Raw genomic sequence first — 21,895 nt, 5'->3', positions numbered from 1 at the left:
CCCAGGCCTCCTCTTTTTCCTATCAATTGGTCTTCTAGATCACTAATTCGTTTTTCTTTCTCTTTTACCGTAGCTGTTAGAGTATCTAGATTAGATTGGATCTCATTGATAGCATTTTTAAGTTCTGCCAATTCAGCTTTCATTTCTGCCCTTAAAGACTATGTTGCCATCAATCGATTTCTCCATTCTAGCTATTGTCTTCACAATTGCATCCCTGAATTTCGTTTCCGACATCTTGGTTATATCTATATCCATTTGTAAATCTGTGGCAGAAATCAGAGTCTCTGAGTCTTTCCTGTTTTGGGTGTTCCTCCTCCTAGTCATTCTGTTGAGGGGTGGTTGAGGGAATGTACAGAGTCTAAATTATTGACCACAACCCAAGTAAGATTCACCTGTTTTATAGGAACCTTAGGGTTTTAGGTCCCTTGTTTTCCCAGTCTGTCTTTTGGGGAAGGGGTCTGCTGTGCTGTTACTAAGCCAACCCTGTTTGGGCAGAGTTGCCTTGCCCCCTGTGGTGGGGGATGGGCTCAGTGAACACCGGTTTTTTGGGGCTTTTGTTCTCTGGCGGCTTTCCCTGGTGGCTTTCCGCATCTTTTCCGGGAATCAGAGCAGAAGAGACTTTCCAACCCTCTGCCTCAGAGTAGAGAGATCGCAGTCTGTTCTTCAGTGAGCTCTCCAGGCCATAGTATCACCGTTTCTGTCTCTGCTGGTATAAACTGGAGCGTCTTGGGTTGTGCACCCTTCAGCAGCGCTCCCAGTCCTCGCCTCCAGGTTGGGACACATCTCTGCCTTTTGTGCTTCTAAAATTGCCAGCCGCCCCCAGTTCACACATGTGGCCCCGCCGGTCCAGATTCCATTGGGGGTGGGGGGCTGCCCTAACGTCCTCTCCCCATCTCTACCGGTCTGTGAGTCTGTGCCCTGTCCCTAGCCCCGGAGGCTTTCCTGCACTGGCAGTGCAGGATCCCTATGGCTCCCTCCCTCTTCCGTTTATCTTCCTATATCTGCCCGTGGAATCACGGCTCCCCGCTTAGTACCTCGAAACCAACCGCCTGCGATATTCTCTTCTTAGAGATCCAGATCTATCTTCTTACATCTCAGGCTGATTTCGTGGGTGTTCAGAGTGGTCTGGTAGATATCCAGCTCAATTCCTGGGCCCGGTTGGAATAGGGTCCCCTACTCCTCCACCATCTTTTCTCTTGTAACTGAGACCTTTCTTGTTTTTTGAGAAAGGCTTGTATTGCTATATACTTCTAAGACTGCCTTTGCTGTATCCCAAAGGTTTTGAACATTTGTGTTTTCATTTTCATTTGTTTCCATGAATTTTTAAAATTCTTCTTTAATTTCTTAGTTGACCCCTTCATTCTTTATTAGGATGCTCTTTAACCTCCATGTTTCTGTGTTCCTTCCAAATTTCCTCTTGTGACTGAGTCAGATTTCAAAGTATTGTCATCTGAAAATATGCAAGGAATAATCACAGTATTTTGGTAACGGTTGAGACCTGATTTGTGACCCAATATGTGATCTATTCTGGAGAATGTTCCACATGCACTGAAGAGGAATGTGTCTTCTGTTGCTTTAGGATGAAATCCTCTGCATATATCAGTGAAATCCATCTGGTCCAGTGTGTCATTCAAAGCCCTTGTTTCCTTGTTGATCTGCTTAGATCATCTTTCCATCTCTGTGAGTGGGGTGTTAAAGTCCCTTACTGTTCTTGTATTATTATCAATGTGTTTCTTCAGTTTTGTTATTAATTAGTTTATATAATTGGCTGTTCCCAAATTAGGGCTATAAATATTTACAATTGTTAGATCTTGTTGGATGGACCCTTTAATAATGATAAAGTGTCCTTCCTCATCTCCTCTTACAGTCTTTGGTTTAAAATCTACTTTGTCTGATATAAGGATTGCTACTCCAGCTTTCTTCTGATGTCCGTTAGCATGATAAATGATTTTACATCCCCCTCACTTTCAATTTAGATGTGTCTTTGGGCCTAAAATGAATCTCTTATAGACTGCATATTGATGGGTCTTGCTTTTTTATCCAATCTGTTACCCTTTGTCTTTTGATTGGGGCATTTAAAACATTTACATTCAGAGTAACAGTTGAAGGGTATGAATTTAGTGCCATTGTATTATATATAAAGTTGCTGTTTCTATATATTGTCTCTGTTCCTTTCTGGTCTATGCTACTTTTGAGCTCGCTCTTGGATTAATGGATCTCCTTTAATATTTCTTGCAGGGCTGGCTTAGTGTTCACAGATTCCTTTAGTTTCTGTTTGTCCTGAAAGCTCTTTATCTCTCCTTGTATTATGAATGACGGCCTTGCTGGATAAAGTATTTTTGGTGCGTATTTTCCCCATTTACACATTGAATGTATCATGCCAGCCCTTTCTGGCCTGTCAGGTTTCTGTGGATAGGTCTGCTGCCAGTCTTATGATTCTACCCTATTAGGTTAAGGGCCTCTTGTCCCAAGCTGCTTTCATGATTTTCTCTTTGTCTCTGAAATTTGCAAGCTTCACTATTATATGTTGAGTTGTTGACCTATTTTTATTGATTTTGAGGGTGGTTCTCTCTGCCTCCTGGACTTGAATGCCTGTTTCCTTCCCCAGATTCAGGAAGTTCTCATGTGTAATTTGCTCAAATATACCTGCTGCTCCTCTCTCTTTCTTTTCTCTTTTTCTGGGACCCAAATTATTCTAATATTGTTTCGCTTTATGATTCACTTATCTCTTGAGTTATCCCCTCATGATCCACTAGTTGTTTCTCTCTCTGAACTGTTTTATTCTCCACCATTTTGTCTTCTGTATCCCTAATTCTCTCTTCTGCCTCATTTATCCTAGCAGTTAGAGCCTCCATTTTTGATTGCATCTCATTAATAGCCTTTTTGATTTCAACCTGATTAGATTTTAGTTCTTTTATTTTTCCAGGAAGGGATCCTCTAGTGTCTTATGTCCTTTTTTCATGTCCAGCTAGTATCTTTATAATTGGTATTCTGAACCCTAGTTCTGTCATCTTACTTCTATCCATTCTGATTAGGTCCCTGGCAGTCAGTATGGCCTCTTGTTCTCTTTTTTTGAGGTGATTTTTTTCTGTCTTGTCATTCTGTTCAGAGAAGAATAGATGAAAGAGATATCAAAATACTGAAATAGCAACAACGACCCCAGAGAATTATACACTAAATAAATCGTAAGAGACCAGAAATCAACACAAAAAAATAATAAAAGGGAATATAATCAGACAGCTGAACAAAATAGAGCAATACACTAGATCTTGTGTGTATTTTGGTCTGTTTGTTGGAAAACTCGATCCCAGAATTGTAAAGAAAGAATAACTTATTAAATACAGTGAAAGGATAGAATGTAACTGTAAAACAAAAATTAAAAAAGACTTAAAAAGATGGAATGTAGTCAGACACGTGAACAGAACAGAGCAATTACACTAGCTTCTAGGTATATTTTAGTCTGTTTGTTAGAAAAAACTACATCCCTAAATTGTAAAGAAAAAAATATATATATACAGGAGTAAAATTAAATACAATGAAAGGATAGAATGTTACTGTAAAAATGAAAATTAAAAAAGTTTTGGAAGAGTTGATAAGAGATCAGTTGAAAAGATTAAAAAAGAAGAAAAATTGAAAGAATAAGGTATCATCAGAAAAAACCGTGAATTCTACATACTCTTTTCCCGTAGAACTGGAGTTTTGCAGTTCTGTGTGTAATTGGTAAACTTGGTCTTAGCCAGATTTTCTTGCTGATCTTCTGGGGGAGGGACCTATTGTGCTGATTCTCAGGTGTCTTTGCTGGGGCAGAATTGCACCCCTCTTGTCAGGGGGCCCGGCTCAGTATAAGTGGCTCCAGATTGCTCCATGTGGCTTTTGTTCCCTGAAGGCTTTTCCCACCACTTTAAAGGATGAAAATAAAAATGGCAGCACCCCATCTCCAGCAGCTGAAAGATTTCAGCCCCCACTCTTCAATGCGCCCTCAGGGAAAAGCAGTCAATCACTTTTGTCTCCATGGTTTCCCTTCTCACTCTGTGTTCACCCAGTTTGTGACAGTGTTTTTATCACAGGTACTGGCCTCTGGTTTGAGTCTCCAAACTTTGCAGATTCTTTTGGCACGCACCTCCCCGCTCCTCCCAGGGGAATGAGGAGGGTCTTACCTTGGTTCTGCTACTTGCTGGGCCCCTGCTCAGAGAGTGGTCGCCCAACCGTGCTGCAGTTTGGGGTTTATGGCAACAGTGAGCCGAAAGCCCACTCCTGGGCTCTCTGATTACAGCTAGCTTCCCTATTCTGCTTGGGAACTCTGCCACACTCAGGTCCCCCGTTCTTTCTGTGACCCTGGGGATCCTGAGACCACACTGTCCTAGGATATTGTGCTTTGCTACCTGAGCACCTTTCAGGCAGGGATGTCTCCCAATCCAACTTCTGTAAATTCTGGTTTTGCGCTCCACTGCTATATCACTTTCTGTAGCTGGCTTGCAGAGGCTCCCTCCCCACGTGGTTTATCTTCTGATTTATTGCATCAGATTGACTTCTCTGCACCTCCTGCCTTGTAAAAAGTGGTCACTTTCCTATTTGTAGAATTACAGCAGTTGTTTTCTTAGATGTCCAGTTGAGTTCACAAGTGTTCAGAATGATAGCTATCTAGCTGAATTCCAGGGTTCAGACGAAACTAAGGTCCCCTACTCCTCCAGCATCTTCCTCTGAATCCCTATGATACAACATTTTAAAGTTGGCTTCATTTACTCACTAGTTATATCTTTAAGATTCATCCATATTGTTGTGTGTATCAACAGTTCTTTTTTTTTTTTTTAATTTTATTATGTTAGTCACCATACAGTACATCATTGGTTTTTGATGTGGTGATCCACGGTCCATTGTTTTTGTATAACACCCAGTGCTCCATGCAGTACGTGCCCTCCTTAATACCCATCACTGGGCTAACCAATCCCCCCCCCCCCCTCTAAAATCAACAGTTCTTTTTGTTACTGAGTACTATCCCATAATTTCAATGTATCACGGTGTATTTATCCATTCACCTACTAAAGGACATTTTGGTTGTTACCATTTCTTTGGTAATTATAATAATGGTGCTATGAACATTTCTGTACAAATTTTTCATGAATATAGTTTCCATTTCTCTAGGATAAATACCTAGTAGTGTGATTGTTGGACCAAGTAGATGCAGGTTTCATTTCATACAGAACTGCCAAATTGTTTTCCAAAGTGGCTTTATCATTTTGCCTTCCCTCCAGCACTGTGTGTTAGTGCCTGTTGCTCTGTATCCTTGTCAGCACTTGGTATTATCAGTACTTTTAATTTTAGCTATTCTTATAATTATGTAGTGTGAGCTCATCATGGTTTTAGTTTGCATTTCCTTAATGGCAAATGACGTTGAATACCCTTTCATGTGCTTATTTTTCATCCTTATATCCTGTTTGGTGAAGTTTCTGTTTACATCTTTTTATTAATTGGTGAATTAGATTGTTTGTTTTCTTTTTGTTCAGTTTTGAGAACTTTTTATGGTTTGTATTTTCATTGCAGGTCCTTTCTTGGATACATGATTTATAAATATTTTCTCTCAGTCTAGTACCTCATTTTTTATTCTCTTAATGTGTATTTTATAATTTTTTTCTTTTTATGAATTGTGCTTTTCATCTCATGTCTAAGAATTTTTTTGCCTAGTGTCGGGTAACAAAGATTTTCTTCTATAATTTCTTCTAAGAGTTTTATAGTTTTCATTTTACTATTAGATCTTTGGTCCATTTTGAGTTCACTTTTGTATAAAGTGTAAGGTTGGGGTTGAAGCTATTTTTTATTTTTGCATATGGACATCCAGTTTTTCTAATACTATCCTTTTCCCATTGAATTGGTTTTGTATTTTGTCAAAATGAATTGACTCATTTTGTATGTGATTATTCCTGGACCTTCCAGTCTGTTTCATTGATATGTGTCTATTCCTTTATTAATGGCACCAAAAAAAAAAAAAGTCAGCTTATCTCATATCTGCAGAAAATCTTTCTGGTTTTCTTTTTTTAAGATTTTTTATTTATTTGACAGAGACAGCCAGAGAGGGAACACAAGCAGGGGGAGTGGGAGAGGGAGAAGCAGGCTTCCTGCTGAGCAGGAGCTGATGCAGGACTGGATCCCAGGACTCTAGGATCATGACCTGAGCCGAAGGCAGACGCTTAACAACTGAGCCACCCAGGCGCCCCTTGCTGGGTTTTTGATTGGTATTGTGCTAAATCTATAGATCAGTTTGGGGGGAGTTAACATCATTACTATGTTTTGTTTTTCATTTCATAAACATAGTATATTTCCATTTATTTAGGTAGTATTTTATTTCTTTCATCAGGATTTTGTACTTTACAACATACATTTCCTAAGTGTGCTATATTTTTGTTAGTGTATACCTAAGTATTTACTTCTTTTGGAGCTATTATAAATGTTTAAAAATTTTTTTGGTTTCCAACTGTACATTGATATTACATGGTATAACTTCTACATTATATCTGTTATGTAGAAAACAGTATGTAGATGATACTATTTATTACATTTTTGTGTATTGACTTTGTCTCCTGTGATCTTGCTAAACTCACTAGGCAGTGTTTTTTTTGTTTTTTTGTTTTTTTTTGTAGATTTCTTGGGATTTTTCTTGAAGACAATCATGTAGTTTGTGAAGAGGAACAGTTTTTATCTTTTCTTGTCTTACTGCCTTAACTAGGACTTCCAGTATAGTATCAAATAGGGGTGAAGAGAAATGGACATCTTTACCTTATTCCTTATCTACATCAGTAGTATCAAGTGATTCTTTTTTTTAAAATTTTTTAAATTAACATATAATGTATTATTTGTTTCAGGGGTACAGGTCTGTGATTCATCAGTCTTACACAATTCACAGCACTTACCATAGCACATACCCTCCCCAATGTCTTATCACCCAGCCACCCTATCCCTCCCAGCCCCCTCCACTCCAACAACCCTAAGTTTGTTTCCTGAGATTAAGAGTCTCTTATGGTTTGTCTCCCTCTCTGGTTTCGTCTTGTTTCATTTTTCCCTCCCTTCCCCTATGATCCTCTGTTGTGTTTCTCAAATTAAGTGATTCTTATTTCTGTGGGGGATTACACTGATTGATTTACAAATACTGAACCAGCATTGTATTCCTGGGATAAACTCCTCTTGGTTATAGTGTATTATTCTTTATTGCTGGATTCAATTTACTAATATTCTGTTGAGAATTTTGCATGTATGTTCATGAGGGATACTTATTTATAGCTGTATTTTAGTATGATTGACCTTGAACAGCATGAGTTTGAACTGTGCCTGTCTGCTTCTATGCAGATAATTTATAGTACTGTAAATGTATTTTCTCTTCCTTATGGTTTTCCTAACATTTTCTTTTCTGTAGCTTACTTTATTGTAAGGATACAATATATAATACATATACAAAACGTGTGTTTATTGGCTGTTTATGTTATCAGTAAGGCTTCTGGTCAACAGTAGGCTATATTTGTAATTAAGTTTTTGGGGAGTTCAAAGTTATATGTGGATTTTCAACAGGCAGGGAGTGGGCACCCCAACCCCCTTGTTGTTCAGGGGTCAGCTGTACTTTTGTCTGTCTAGTTTTGGTGTTAGAGTAATACTGGTTTTTTAAAATAAGTTGGGAAATGTTCCTCTTCCCATTTTCTGGAAGAGATTGTGTAGAATTGGTATAAATTTCTTCTGTAAATATTTAGTAGAATTCTCCATTGAAACCTTCTAGGTCTTGAGGTTTCTATTTTGAAAGGTTTTAAATTCTGAAGTAAATTTCTTGAATAGTTATCATACTATTTAGCTTACCCAGTTCTTGGGTGAGTTTTGGTAGTTTGTGGTTTTTGAGGAATTGGTCTGTATCAACTAACTTGTTGAATTTATGGGTTTAGAGTTGATGTAGTATTCTCTTATCCTTTTAAGATCTGCACAGGTTGTAGAGATAGCCCTCTTTCATTCCTGATATTTGTTAATTACTGTCTTTTTTCCCCCCCAGTAGTCTTGTGCAAGGTTTATCAATTTTATTGATCTTTTCAACAAATCAGCTCTTAGTTTCATTGATTTGATTTCTGTTTTTCTGTTTTCAATTTTATTGATTTCTGCTCTTCATTATTCCCCTTTCTGCTTGCTTTTGGTTTATTTTGCTTTTCTCTTTCTAGTTTCTTAAGGTAGAAGTTTAGATTGTTGACTTCAGACCTTTTTTTCTTTGCTAACATAAGCTTTTAATAATACAGATCTCCCTGTAACACTATTTTAACTGCACCCCACAAATTGTGATGTATTTTCATTTAATTAAAAATATTTATTTATTTATTTAATATTTAATTACATTTCCGTTGAGACCTGTGCATTACTTTGAAATGTGTTGTTTAATTTCCAAGTCTTTTGACATTGTCTAGTCATCTTTCTGTTATTATTGATTTCTGGTTTAATGGCATATGGAGAGGACACATGCTTAATGTGCTTGATTTCAACTCATTTAAATTTGTTAAGATTTGGTTTATGACATAAGATGTGGTCTGACTCAGTGAATAGTCAGTATCTACTTCACAGTTCTATAGGCTACAGGTCTGAAATCAAGGTGTCATTTTTTTTGGAATGATATTCTGGGGGCGCCTGGGTGGCTCAGTTGTTAAGTGTCTGCCTTCGGCTCAGGTCATGATCCCAGGGTCCTGGGATTGAGCCTTGCGTCGGGCTCCCTGCTCAGCAGCGGGGAGCCTGCTTCTCCCTCTCCCGCTGCTTGTGTTCCCTCTCTCGCGATCTCTCTGTCAAATAAATAAATAAAATCTTAAAAAAAAATGATATTCTGCTGTAGTTGGGTGGCTCAGTGTGTAAAATGTTGATTGCATCCTTTTGGTTGATGATCATGAAGTTCAGTTCTTTATTCTTGCTGGTTTTCTTTCTACTTGTTCTGTTACTGAGAGGGTAGTGTTGATATCTCTAATATAATTGTGGATTTGTCTGTCTTTCTTTTCAGTTCTCATTTTGTGTTTTGAGGCCTTATTGTTGACTTCATACACATGTAAGATTGTTATGTTTTCTTGGTGAATTTACCCCTTTATTATTATGCGTTTTTCCTGTTTATCTCTGGTAATTTTCTTTGCTGTGGAGTTTGTCTCATTAATATAGCCATTTCAACTTTCTTTGATTAGTGTTTCTTGGTATATATTTTCCCCACCCATTTACTTTTAATTGCTTTGTATCATTATATATTAAATGAGTTTTTTAAAGATGGCATATGATTGGGTCATTTTTTTTTTTTTAATCAAGCTTGTGGGATGCTGCTTCCATGACCCAAAGCATAGTGGGGAGCTGGGTGTGGAGGGTTACAGGCTCAGGGTCTTTGGGAGCCTCTGTTTTCAGGAAAGCTCAGTATATGGCTAGAATTTTCCACTCTAATGATGTATAGTGCAGGGCTGGGAAGGGCATTTTCTTGCATCTGAAGCCTGTAGGCAACATGTCATCATAGGTGGTCCAGAGACTCCAGGGGGCATGAGAGGAAGTTCCTAAAGCCTCTTTGGTGAAGACATCTCTGAGGGTGCTAAGGAGGAGTATTTGTATTAGTTTCCTAGGGCTGCTGTAACAGAGTACTACAGGCTGGGAAGCTTAAACAACAGAAACATATTGTCTCACAGTTCTGTAGGCTACAGGTCTGAAATCAAGGTGTCAGCAGGGTTGTATCCTTTTGAGAGTTATGAGAAAAGGCTGTGTTCCAAGCCTCTCTCCTTGGCTTCTAGATGGCTGCCTTCTCCCCATGTCTTCACATTGTCTTTCCTCTGTGTATATCTGTGTTCACATTTCCTCTTTTTGTAAGGACACCAGTCATATTGGATTAGGGCCCACCCTAATGACTTCTTAATTAGATCATCCAAAAAGACCCTATTAGCAAATAAGGTCACACTCATAGGTACTGGAGGTTAGGACTTGAACATGTTACAAAAAAAAAAATCTGTATTTAAAGCCCAGTTGGATATTTCTGTAAATAAGAGAGGTACTCTTAGTCATAGCTTTGGCAGGAGGTTGAAAGAATGGGACACATGAAGTGTTATCAGTGGCAAAGGTCCTTTCTTCAGCTTCAGGAACTGAGGGTTGAGTTAATTATGCTTCATGGTTCCTGGCACACCATTTTCAAATCCCATCTTTTAAAATGTTTTCCTTTCTAATGTGTTTGTATCATCATGAAACATTTTAGTGTTAATGTGCATGCATTTTTAGTTTGTGTAAATGGAATGTGTGGTTCCTTAGCCTGAGTTTGTTCCCTTTGCCATTTAGTACTGTATTTTTAAGTCGTATTCATAGTGCATTGGACTGCTGTGGGTTTCTGTCCTCTGCATCCTCCTAATTGTGGGCCTGTATGGGAGTTCTGTGAACATAGCCCCTGGAAGGGATTAGAGGACCTTGCATGTAACTCAGAGGCACTTGATAACTCTCCAGTCTGGTTGTGTGGGGTCTACCCCTTTGGCCAGCTGTGCCTGAAGGTTTATGTCCCCAGCTCCACATTTTCACTGACACTTGACATTAATTATCAAACAGATCATCGAAAGCTTATTTTCTGGCATGTGTTGTTCTAGGCACTTGGGATTTATCAGTGAACAAAACCAGATGAAATGGGAAAAAAAAATCCTGTCTTGGAGCTTATATTTTAGCTTTTTAACAATTGCCAATTTGGTGAATGTAGAGTAATATTTCATTATTTTAATTTATATTTTTCTAAACAGAATTTGAGTATCTCTTCATAGCATTAGTCATTTGGGAGTCCTTCTGTTTGATATCTGATATTTCTCTTATAAATTGCAGGAGTTTCTTGATATTGTTACTTGTTGGTTTCAGTTATTTTTAGATACTTCTTACTGTTTGTAATATGATATAATCTTTCACAGATTTAGATGTATATTTCTATTTATTTATCATTTAGAAAATAATTCATTTAGTAAGGGCCTTCTAGGATAGGACACATTTATACTTGAAGATTAGGTTTTATTTGCTGTGTGTAAGGAGTTTCATGACATTTGTTCTTGACTGAAACTTTAAATTGTCAGTGGCCCAAAGTCATGGTTTTCAGCTTTTTTTGTGTGTCCCAAAGCTCCTGAATTATATTTTGTCCGTGGTAGTGGTCCTGTGTAGCAGTGGTTCTCAGTTGGCGGAGTATGGCAATATATAGAGTTAAAAGTGGTTTTTGAATCATGCTACCATTTCACATCCTCCCTTCTTTTGGACACAGCAATTGGGAATCACTGGATAAAAGCAGTTCACATGAAATTCAACTAGGTAGTATCAAAGACTAAGTTTATTAGTTGTGAAATGTAGTAGGAAATTGATGAAATACTTTAGGAGACCTGCTTCAAAGAAGAATTTGAATGATATATTGATTTCTTTATTAAAAGGGTTACTAGACCATTCATTACTTCATAAATCACAGTGTACCTTTTGTGGTGATGATTCTTATTAATTTTCTTTTAATCATCAAATATTCAACTAATGATGTATATTGTAACTTAACCTTTCCATTTCTGGGAGGGACTTTGCAAAGAGACTGACAAGTGGATGTTACATTTTGAAAAGGAATTTATAGAATTTTTTTTTTTAATTTTGATTTTCCAGATGATGGTGTTGATACTCAAAGTGGAACAAAGAAAGAAGATCTGAATGACAAAGAGAAAAAAGATGAAGAAGAAACTCCTGCACCTGCATGTAGGGCCAAATCAATCCTAGAGAGCTGGGTATGGGGCAAGCAACCAGGTATTACGAACTGAGATTCTAGTACTTTGGAAAACTTGATCTGGCACTTCTTTTCTAGATACCATAGATGGATTTTGTTGTTGTTGTTATGGAATTCTTAAAAATATAACTTAAAATTTTTTCCTATTATGGTAAACTCTGCATAACATACAATTTACCGTTTCAGCCATTTTTATGTATACAGTTCAGGGACATTAAACGTGTTCACATTGTTTTGTAATCACCACCACCATCCATTTCCAGAACCTTTTCATCTTCCCAAACTGAAACTCTGTACTTATTAAACGGTAACTCCTTTTTCTTCTCTACTCTTAACCCCTGGAGACTATAATTTTATTTTCTGTCTTTAGGATTTAGACTAGTCTAGTTACCTGGTATAAGTGCAGTCATATAGTATTTGTCCTTTTATGTCTGGCTTATTTCATTATTTAGCATAATGTCTTCAAGGCTCATCCATGTTATAGTATGTGTCAGAATTTCCTTCCTTTTAAAGGCTGACTAGTATTCCATTATATGTATATATTGCATTTTGTTTATCCATTCATCCATGGAAGGGCATTTATGTTGCTTCCACCTTTTAGCTATTTTGAATAATGCTGCTATGAGTGTAAGTATACATAAATTCTGCTTTCAGTAATTTGTGTATATACCCAAGTTCTGCTTTCAACTATTTGTGTATGTACCAAGGAATAGAACTGCTGGATCATGTGGTAGTTCTCTGTTTAATTTTTTGAGGACCTGGCAAACTTTTCCACAGTGGCTACACCATTTTATATCCCTACCAGCAACGTATGAGTGATTCTGTTTCTTTGTGTCCTCATCATCATTTGGTGGTGTCACTTTTTAAAAAATTTTAGCCATTTTGTTAGGTGTGTGGTGATACCTCATTGTGGTTTTAATTTGGAGTATCCTGTGGCTTTTTACTATCTTTGACTCTTCAGCGGAATACCTGTTCATGTCTTTTGCCCATTTTCTAGTTAGATTTTTCTTTTTCTTTATACTGTTGTGTTTTTGGAGTTCTGCATATATTCCAGATACTAGTCCTTTGTCTTATATATGGTTTGCAAATAATTTCTCTCATTTCATAGCTTATCTTTTTATCCTCTCAACAGTGTCTTAAGTGCAGCAAAAGTTTTAAAATTTTGATAAAGTTCAGTGTGGATTTTGCTTCTTCCTCCTCCTCCTTTTTCTTCTTCGTTCTCCCCTTCCTCTGCTTCCTCCTCCTCCTCCTCTTTGCCTAGCCTACAAGCCTGAAGATTTTTCCCTATGTTTTTTCCTAAAAGTTTTGTAGTTTTATGTTTTAGGTATATGTTCCTGTTCCATTTGAGTTAAATTTTGTGTGCAATGTGAGGTTTAGGTCAAGCTTTTTTTTTTTTGCTTATGATAAGTAATTGCTCCAGCACCATTTTTTTGAAAAGGCTAACTTTCTGCCATTGAATTGCTTCTGCACCTTTGTCAAGAATAAGTTGGGTATACTTGTGTGGTCTATTTCTTGTTTGTCTTTTCTGTTCTACTAATCCATGTGTGTATCTCTCTGCCCACACCACACTGTTTATTACTGTAGCTAAGAGTAAGTCTTGAAATCAGATAGACTGGTTCTTTGCACTTTCTTCTACTTTTTTCATATTGTTCTAGCAATTCTAGGTCCTTTGCCTTTTCATATAAATTGTTAAATTAAAAAAATTATAAAATAACTTTTGGTTAATTTAATACCCATGTGTTCATTGCTAGTATATAGAAATACAATTTATTTCTATATGTTTATCTTGTGTCCTGCAACCTTGCTGAATTGACTAGGAAATTTTTTTGGATTTTCTACATAGACAATCAGTTTATTTCTCCCTTTTCAATCTATGTGCCTTCTATTACATTTTTTTGCCTTATTGTTCTGGCTAAAACTTCTTTACTATGTTTTATAAGAGTGGTGAGAATAACCTTACTTTATTCCTGATCTTAGGGGGAAAACATTCAGTCTTTTCATTGTTAAGTATAATGTTAGCGTAAGTTTTTGTGGTTGCTTTTTATAACGGTGAGGAAGTTCCTATCTATTCCAGTTTCCTGAGAGGTTTTATCACGAATGAGTGTTGAACTTTGTCAAATGCTTTTTCTGCATCACTTGATTTGTCATGTGATTTTTTTTTTTTTCCATTTAGTTTATTAGTATGAAGGATCTGATTTTTGACTGTTAAACCAGCTTTGCAATCCTGGAATAAACACCACTTGGTGGTGATGTATAATTCTTTTTAAATATTGCTTAATTCTACTTACTAATATTTTGATAAGGATTTTGTGCCTGTATTCATGAGAACAATATTCTGTAATTTTTTTTTTTGTTTTTTGTATTTTCTTTGTTTGGTTTTGATACCATGCTAATACTAGTCTCTTAAAATTAATTGTGAGGTATTTCCTTTTCTCTTTTCCAGAAGAGATTGTTTAGAATCTATGTTAATTCTGTTCTAATATTTGGTAATATTCTCCAGTGAAGCAATCTGGACCTTGTGATTTCCTTTTTGGGATTCTTAAAATTATGAATTCAGTTTTCTTAATAGTTGTATGGCAATTTACATGATCTGTTTCATATTTGCTGAGTTGGGGTAGTTTGTATTTTTTTAGAAATCAGTCCATTTTGTCTAAGGTGTCTAATTTATATGTGTAGAGTTGTTCCCTAGTTGCTTCTAATTATTATTATTATTTTTTTAAGATTTTATTTATTTATTTATTTGAGAGAGAGAATGAGATAGAGAGAGCATGAGAGGGGGGAGGGTCAGAAGGAGAAGCAGACTCCCCACTGAGCAGGGAGCCCGATGCAGGGCTCGATCCTGGGACTCCAGGATCATGACCTGAGCTGAAGGCAGTCGCTTAACCAACTGAGCCACCCAGGCGCCCCTCCCTAGTTGCTTCTAATTATATGTAGATCCTGTTTCTTTCTTGATATTGGTAATTTATGTTTATTGTCTTTTTGTGTTTTGTCAGTCCTGCTTAGAGGCATGATAGTTCTATTGATCTTTTGAAAGAACCAGTTCTTTGTCTTATTGATTTTTCTCTATTGTTTTTTCCATTTTCATTCTCATTGTTTCTGCTCTTAATTATTTCCATCTTTCTGCTTGCTTTTTGGTTTATTTTGCTAGTTTTTTCCTAGGTTGCTGAGATTGGAACTTATATTTATTGATTTGAAAGTTTTCCACTTTTCAAATTACCCATTTAGTACTATGCATTTCTCTCATGATTGGTTTAGGTTTTTTCCTCACACATTGTGATGTATTCTATTTGTATTTTAATTCAGGTCAGTATATTTTTTATTTCCCTCCCTCTTTGACCCATGGATTATTTAAGAGTGTGTTGTTTAGTTCCCAAGTTTGGCCATTTTCCCAGTATTTTTCTGTTACTGATTTCTAGTTTCTTTCCATTGTTTCGGAGAACATACTGTGTGTGATTTCAGTTCTTTTAAATTTGTTGAGGTTTCTTTTGTGCCCAGGATATGAACTGTTTTGATATTTGTTGTGAATGATTGTGTATTCTGCTGTTGGCTGGAGTGTTCTAAATATTGATTAGATCCTGTTGGTTATGGTGTTGTTGTGTTCTTTTATATCCTTGCTGACTTTCTGTCTCCTTGTTCTGTCAGCTGTTGAGAGAAATGTTGAGGTCTCCAACTCTAAGACTATATAAATAGTTTTTTTTTGGTTACATCTTTTGCAGTTTGGTGCGTGCACATTTAGAATTGTTATGTCTTATTGGTGGATTGACCATTTTCTTATTTTTTAATGTTGCTCTATATTCCTGGTAATTATCTTTGCTCTGACATCTACTTTATTTGACATTAATATACCCATTCTTGCTTTCTTTTGATTACTGTTTTCATGCTTTTTGTTTTTTCTGTCCATTTACTTTTTTTTATTTTTTAGATTTTTTTAATTTATTTATTTGAAAGAGAGAATGAGATAGAGAGAGAGAGCATGAGAGGGGGGAGGGTCAGAGGGAGAAGCAGACTCCCTGCTGAACAGGGAGCCCAATGCAGGACTCGATCCCGGGACTCCAGGATCATGACCTGAGCCGAAGGCAGCCGCTTAACCAACTGAGCCACCCAGGCGCCCTACTTTTTTTGTTTTTAAGTAGGCTCCACACCCAGCATGGAGCCCAACACAAAGCATGACCTTGATCTCATGATCCTGAGATCAAGAGTCAGATGCTTAACTGACTGAGCCACCCAGGCACCCCTCTATGCATTTACTTTTAATTTGCCTATTTGAAGTCACTTTCTCGTAGATAGCATATAGTTGGGTCATATGTTTTAGTCCATTCTACCAATGTCTGTCTTTTAATTGGTATATTTAGATTTTTTGCATTGAATTTCATGTAAGTATTGATAAATTAGAGTTTAAGACTGCTGTTTTATGTTTTCTGTTTGCTCTGGTTTTTCATTTTTGTTTTGTTTTGTTTATACTACCTCCCTGTGGTTTACTTGACCATTTTTTAGAATTCCATTTTGATTTATCTATAGTGTTTTTGAGTTTATTTTTTGGTGTAGCCTTTTTAGTGATTTGTCTAATACATTATATATACATAACTAAGCACAGTTTCCTGGTTGTGTCACTTAACCAGTTTGGTTGACATATAGAAAACTTACTTCCCTCTATGTCCCTTTATCCTTTTCTGCTTATATGATTGCCTTAAATATTTTTGTTGCATGTATTTATAACTACATTTAGCAATATTATAATCTTTGGTTAAAGCTTCAGACATAATTTAGAAAAGTCAAGAGATGAAGAAAAGCCTATTGTATTTACCCCTGTGTTATTTACAGTGTTCTTCCTTCCTGAGCTCCACGGTTTTCCTTTTATTGTTGCTGTTCTGTGTAGAGAACTTCCTTTAGCCATTCTTTTAGTGTAGGTCTGCTGATGACGTATTTTTTTAGTTTTCCTTCATTTGAGAATGTTTGATTTTCCTTTAATTCCTAAAGGACATTTTTGCTAGATTTAGGGTTCTAGGTTGATGATTCTTTTTTTCATCACTTCAAAAATATTTTGTTGCTTTCAGCTGTCCTCCATGGTGTCTGATGAAAAATTTGCTGTTACATGAATTGTTATTCTACCATAGTTAAAGTGTTTTTCTCTGGCTGCTTTTAAGATATTTTCTTTGTCTTTAGTTTAATTATGATGTGTCTTCGTGTGGATTTCTTTGGGTTCATCCTGTTTGGATTTGCTCACCTTCTTGGATTTGTAGATTTACATCTTACTGAATTTGGGAAATTTTCAGCCTTCTTAGAATACTTTTTCAACCCCACCCCCTTCTTTAACAACCCAAAGTTCAATGAGAAGAATGTTAGATCTTTTGTTACATTCCCACAGGTACCTGTGACTGCTCATTTTTCCTTTTTTTAAAATGAGGTATAATAGATATATAACATCTTAGTTTCAGGTGTGCAATATATTGACTTGATATTTATATATATAGCAGAATGATCACCACAGTAGTCCAGTTACAATCAGTCACCATATATAGTTAAAAAAATTTCATTTTCTGATGAGAACCTTTAAGATCCACTCTTCTAGCAACTTTCAAATATGCAGTACAGTATTATTAACTATAGTCACTATGTTGAACATTATACCTCTATGGCTTAGTCATGTTATAACTGAAAATTTGTACCCTTTGATCCCCTCATCCATTTCGCCTACTCCCTCAACCACCCCGCCCCTTGCTTCAGGCAACCACCAATCTATTCTCTGTATCCATGAGCTTGGTTCTATTTGTTGGTTTTATTTTGTTTTTTAGATTCCACATACAAGTGAGATCATATAGTATTTATCTTTTTTTAAAAAAGATTTTATTTATTTATTTGAGAGAGAAAAGAGTGAGCATGAGCAGGGGAAGGGGCAGAGGGACAAGCAAACTCGGGACTTGATCCCAGGACCCTGAGATCATGACCTGAGCCAAAGTCAGTTGCTTAACCCAGACACTTAACTGACTGAGCCACCCAGGCACCCCTATAGTATTTATCTTTTTATGTCTGACTTATTACAGTTAGCATAATGCCCTCAAAGTTCATATCTAACTTGTTACAAATGGCAGAATTTCTTTTTTTTTTAATGTCTGAATAATACTACATTGTGTATATATACCATATTTTCCTTACCCATCCATCCGTCAGTGGACATTTAGGTTGTTTCTATTTCTTGGCTATTGTAAATAATGCTGAAAATGGGGGTGCATATATATTTTCAAATTAGTGCTTTTGTTTTCTTCAGATAAATACCCAGAAGTAGAATTTCTGAATCATATGGTAATTCTATTTCAAATTTTTTGAGAAGCTTTCTTACTGTTTTCCATAGTGGCTGTACCAATTAAATTCCCAACAGTGCACAAGTGTTCCCTTTTTTCTACATCTTGACCAGCACTTGTTATTTCTTGTCTTTTTGATACTAGCCATTCTAAAGAGGTGAGGTTATATCTAATTATTGTTTTGACTTGCATTTACTTAATAAATGTTGTTGAGTACCTTTTCATGTACCTGTTGTCCATCTGTATGTCTTCTTTGAAAACTGTATATTTAGATCCTCTTCTCATTTTTAATTGGATTTTTTTTTGCTATTGAGTTGTAGGAATTTTTTTTAATGTATTTTGGATATTAACCCCTTATCCCTTATCAGATATATCATTTGCAAATATTTTCTCCCATTTGGTAGGTTGCCTTTCATTTTATTGATGGTTTCTTTTGCTATGCAGAAGCTTTTTAGTTTGTTGAGTCCCACTTGTTTATTTTTGCTTTTGGTGTCAGATTGAAAAAATCATTGCCAAGATCTATGTCAGGAAGCTTACCACCAATGTCGAATTCTAGGATTTTTATGGTTTCAGGTCTTACGTTCAAGTTTTTAATCCATTTGAGTTAATTTTTGTGTGTGGTGTAAGATAGTTGTCCAGTTTCATTCTTTTGCATGTGCCTGTCCAGTTTTCCTAATACGATTTACTGAAGAGACTATCCTTTCCCCACTGTATATTCTTGGCTCCTTTGTTGTAAATTAATTGACCATATGTGTGTGGGTTTATTTCTGGAGTCTCCATTCTGTTCCATTGAGCTATGTGTTTGTTTTTATGCCAGTGCCATACTGTTTTGATTACCATAACATAGTAATATAGTTTGAAATTAGGGAGTGTGATGCCTCTAGCTTTGTTCTTTTTTTTCCTCAAGATTGCTTTGGCTATTTGGTCTTTTGTGGCTCCATATAAATATTAGGATCATTCTACTTCTGTGAAAAATGCCACTGAAATTTTGATAGGGATTTTGAATCCGTAGATTGCTTTGAGTAGTGTGGACATATTAACAATATTAATTCTTCCAGTCCATGAGCATGGATTATCTTTCCATGTATTTGCATCATCATCAATTTTTTCCATCAGTGTCTTATACCTTTTACAGGTCTTTGACCTCCTTCGTTAAATTTATTCCTAGGTATTTTAATCTTTTTGATGCTGTTATAAATGAGATTGTTGATTTCTGTTATTGTTCATTATTAGTTTATAGGAATGCATCAGATTTTTGTGTACTGATTTTTGTATTTTGCTGCTTTTTTAAAATTTATTTTTTAAATTTAAAATCAATTAATTAACATATATTATTAGTTTCAGAGGTAGAGTTTAGTGGTACATTGGTTGCGTTTAACACCCAGTGCTCATTACATCAAGTGCCCTTCTTAATGTGTATTCTGCTTCTTTACCGAATTTGTTTATTAGCTCTAACAGTTTTCTTTTTTTTTTTTTTTTTGGTGATCTTTAGGGTTTTCTATATATCATGTCATCTGCAAATAGTGACAGTTATATTTTTTCCTTTCTAGCTTGGATACCTTTATTTATTTATTTATTTTTTCTTGCCTAAATGTTCTGGTTAGGATTTCTAATACTATGTTGAATAAAAGTGGTGAGAGTGGGCATCCTTGTCTTGTTCCTAATTTTCGAAGGAAAGCTTCCGGCTCTTCAGTGTTAAGTCATTGTTGGTTGTGGGCTTGTCATATATGGCCTTTATTATTTTGAAGTACATTCTGTCTATACCTGCTTTGTTGAGAGCTTTTATCTTAAATGGATGTTGAATTTTGTCAGATGCTTTTTCTGCATTTATTGAAATTATCGTATGATTTTTATTTTTCATTTTGTTAATGTATATTATGTTGATTGATTTGTGGGTATTGAACTGTCCTTGCATCCCTGGGAATAAATCCCAGTTGATCATAGTGTAGCATCCTTTTAATGTATTGACAAAATCAGTTTGCTAATATTTTGCTGAGGATTTTGGTGTGTATGTTCATTAGAGAAATTGGCCTTTAACTATTTTTTTTCTTGCAGTGTCCTTATTTTGCTTTGATATCAGTAATTCTGGTCTCATAAAATGAATTAGGAAGTGTTCTCTCCTCCTCAATTCTTTGGAAGAGTCTGAGAAGGGTTGGTATTCTTCTTTGAGTCTTTGGCAGAATTCACCAGTGAAGCCATCTGTTTCTGGATTTTTTTTTAGATTTTATTTATTTATTTGACAGAGAGAGAGAGAGAGAGCACAAACAGGGAGCAGCAGGCAGAGGGAGAAGTAGGCTCCCTGCTGAGCAGGGAGCCCTATGTGGGACTCGATCCCAGGACCCTGGGATCATGACCTGAGCCAAAGGCAGATGCTTAATCGACTGAACCGCCCAGGCGGGGAGGTTATCACCACTGATTAAATCTTCTTTTCAAATTTTGTTTCTTTCTCAGTCTTGGAAAGTTGTATGTTTCTAGGAATTTGTCCATTTCTTCTGGGTTGTGCAGTTTGTTGGTGTATAATTATTCATAGTAGTTTCTTATGATCTTTTGTATTTCTGTAGTATCAGTTGTAACATATTTTCTTTCATTTCTGATTTTATTTGAGTTCTCTCTTTTTTTCCTTGGTGACTTTAGCTACCTGTTTGTCAATTTTGTTTATCTTTTCAAAGAACCAGCTCTTGGTTTCATTGATATTTTCTATTGTCTTTTTATTACCTATTTCATTATTCTCTGATCTTTTTTTTTTCTTCCTTCTACTAACTTTATCCTTCATTTGTTCTTTTTATAGTTCTTTGAGGTATGAAGTTAGAGTATTTGAGATGTATCTTGTTTCTTGATATAGGCATTTATCACAATGACCTTCTGTTTTAGAACTGCTTTTGCTGTATCCCATAAGTTTTGGTATACTGTATTTTTCTTCTCATTTGTCTCAAGGTATTTTCTGATTTCTCTTGATTTCTTGGTTGACCCATTGGTTGCCAAGTAGCATGTTGTTTAATTTCCAAAGTATTTGTGAATTTTCAAGTTTTCTTGTCATTGATTTCTAGTTTCATACCATTGTGGTTAGAAAAGGTGCTTGATGTGATTTCAGTCTTCTTAAATTTACTAAGACTTTTCCTGTGGTATAAAATATGATCTATCCTGGAGAATTTCCATGTTGACATGAGAAGAAAGTATATTCTGTTGTTTTTGCTGTATATATCTGTTAAGTCCATCTGGTCTGATACATAGTTTAAGGTGATATTTCCTTATTGATTTGATGAAAGTAGAATATTAAAGTCCCCTGCTGTTACTCTACTGATGTTTTTTTCTCCCTTCAGGTTTGTTGAGATGTGCTTTATATATTTATTTGTTCCTATGTTGGGTGCATAAATATTTATAAATATTATATCTTCTGTTGGGTGGACTTTTTTTTTTTATCATTTTTTATCATTATGTAATGCTTTTTTTTTTTTAAAGATTTTATTTATTTATTTGACAGAGACACAGCGAGAGAGGGAACACAAGCAGGGGGAGTGGGAGAGGGAGAAGCAGGCTTCACGCTGAGCAGGGAGCCCGATGTGGGGCTTGATCCCAGGACCCTGGGTTCATGACCTGAGCTGAAGGCAGATGCTTAACGACTGAGCCACCCAGGCGCCCCTTCTTTGGCTTTTATACAGAATTATCTTTTATGCTATAGGTTTTTGTTTTATGGTTAGCATGAGGCTTACATATTTATAAGTCTATTTTAAGTTGATAACAACATAAGTTTGAAAAGCATTCTGAAGCTCTAAATATTTACCCTCATCCCCGTGCTTTATGTTTTGATGTCATAATTTACACCTTTTTGTCTTGTGTATCTCTTAGTTAT

The 21,895-nt window shown here is 36.0% G+C and overlaps 1 protein-coding gene across 5 annotated transcripts in view; it reads left to right on the top strand.

The window, feature by feature from the left end:
* LOC116626202 (E3 ubiquitin-protein ligase HERC2) overlaps nt 1-21,895 on the top strand; it is a 219,770-nt gene that overhangs the window by 31,022 nt on the left and 166,853 nt on the right. For all 5 annotated transcript variants that reach the window (XM_032395408.1, XM_032395407.1, XM_032395406.1 and 2 more), the window contains exon 4: nt 11,629-11,766. In XM_032395408.1, coding sequence (XP_032251299.1) covers nt 11,629-11,766 — 138 coding nt within the window. The remainder of the gene's footprint in view (nt 1-11,628; nt 11,767-21,895) is intronic.

This window comes from Phoca vitulina, unplaced genomic scaffold (assembly GCF_004348235.1).
Source record: "Phoca vitulina isolate PV1807 unplaced genomic scaffold, GSC_HSeal_1.0 scaffold84, whole genome shotgun sequence".
Lineage (NCBI taxonomy): Eukaryota > Metazoa > Chordata > Mammalia > Carnivora > Phocidae > Phoca > Phoca vitulina.
This window is presented reverse-complemented; position numbering and strand designations above follow the sequence as displayed.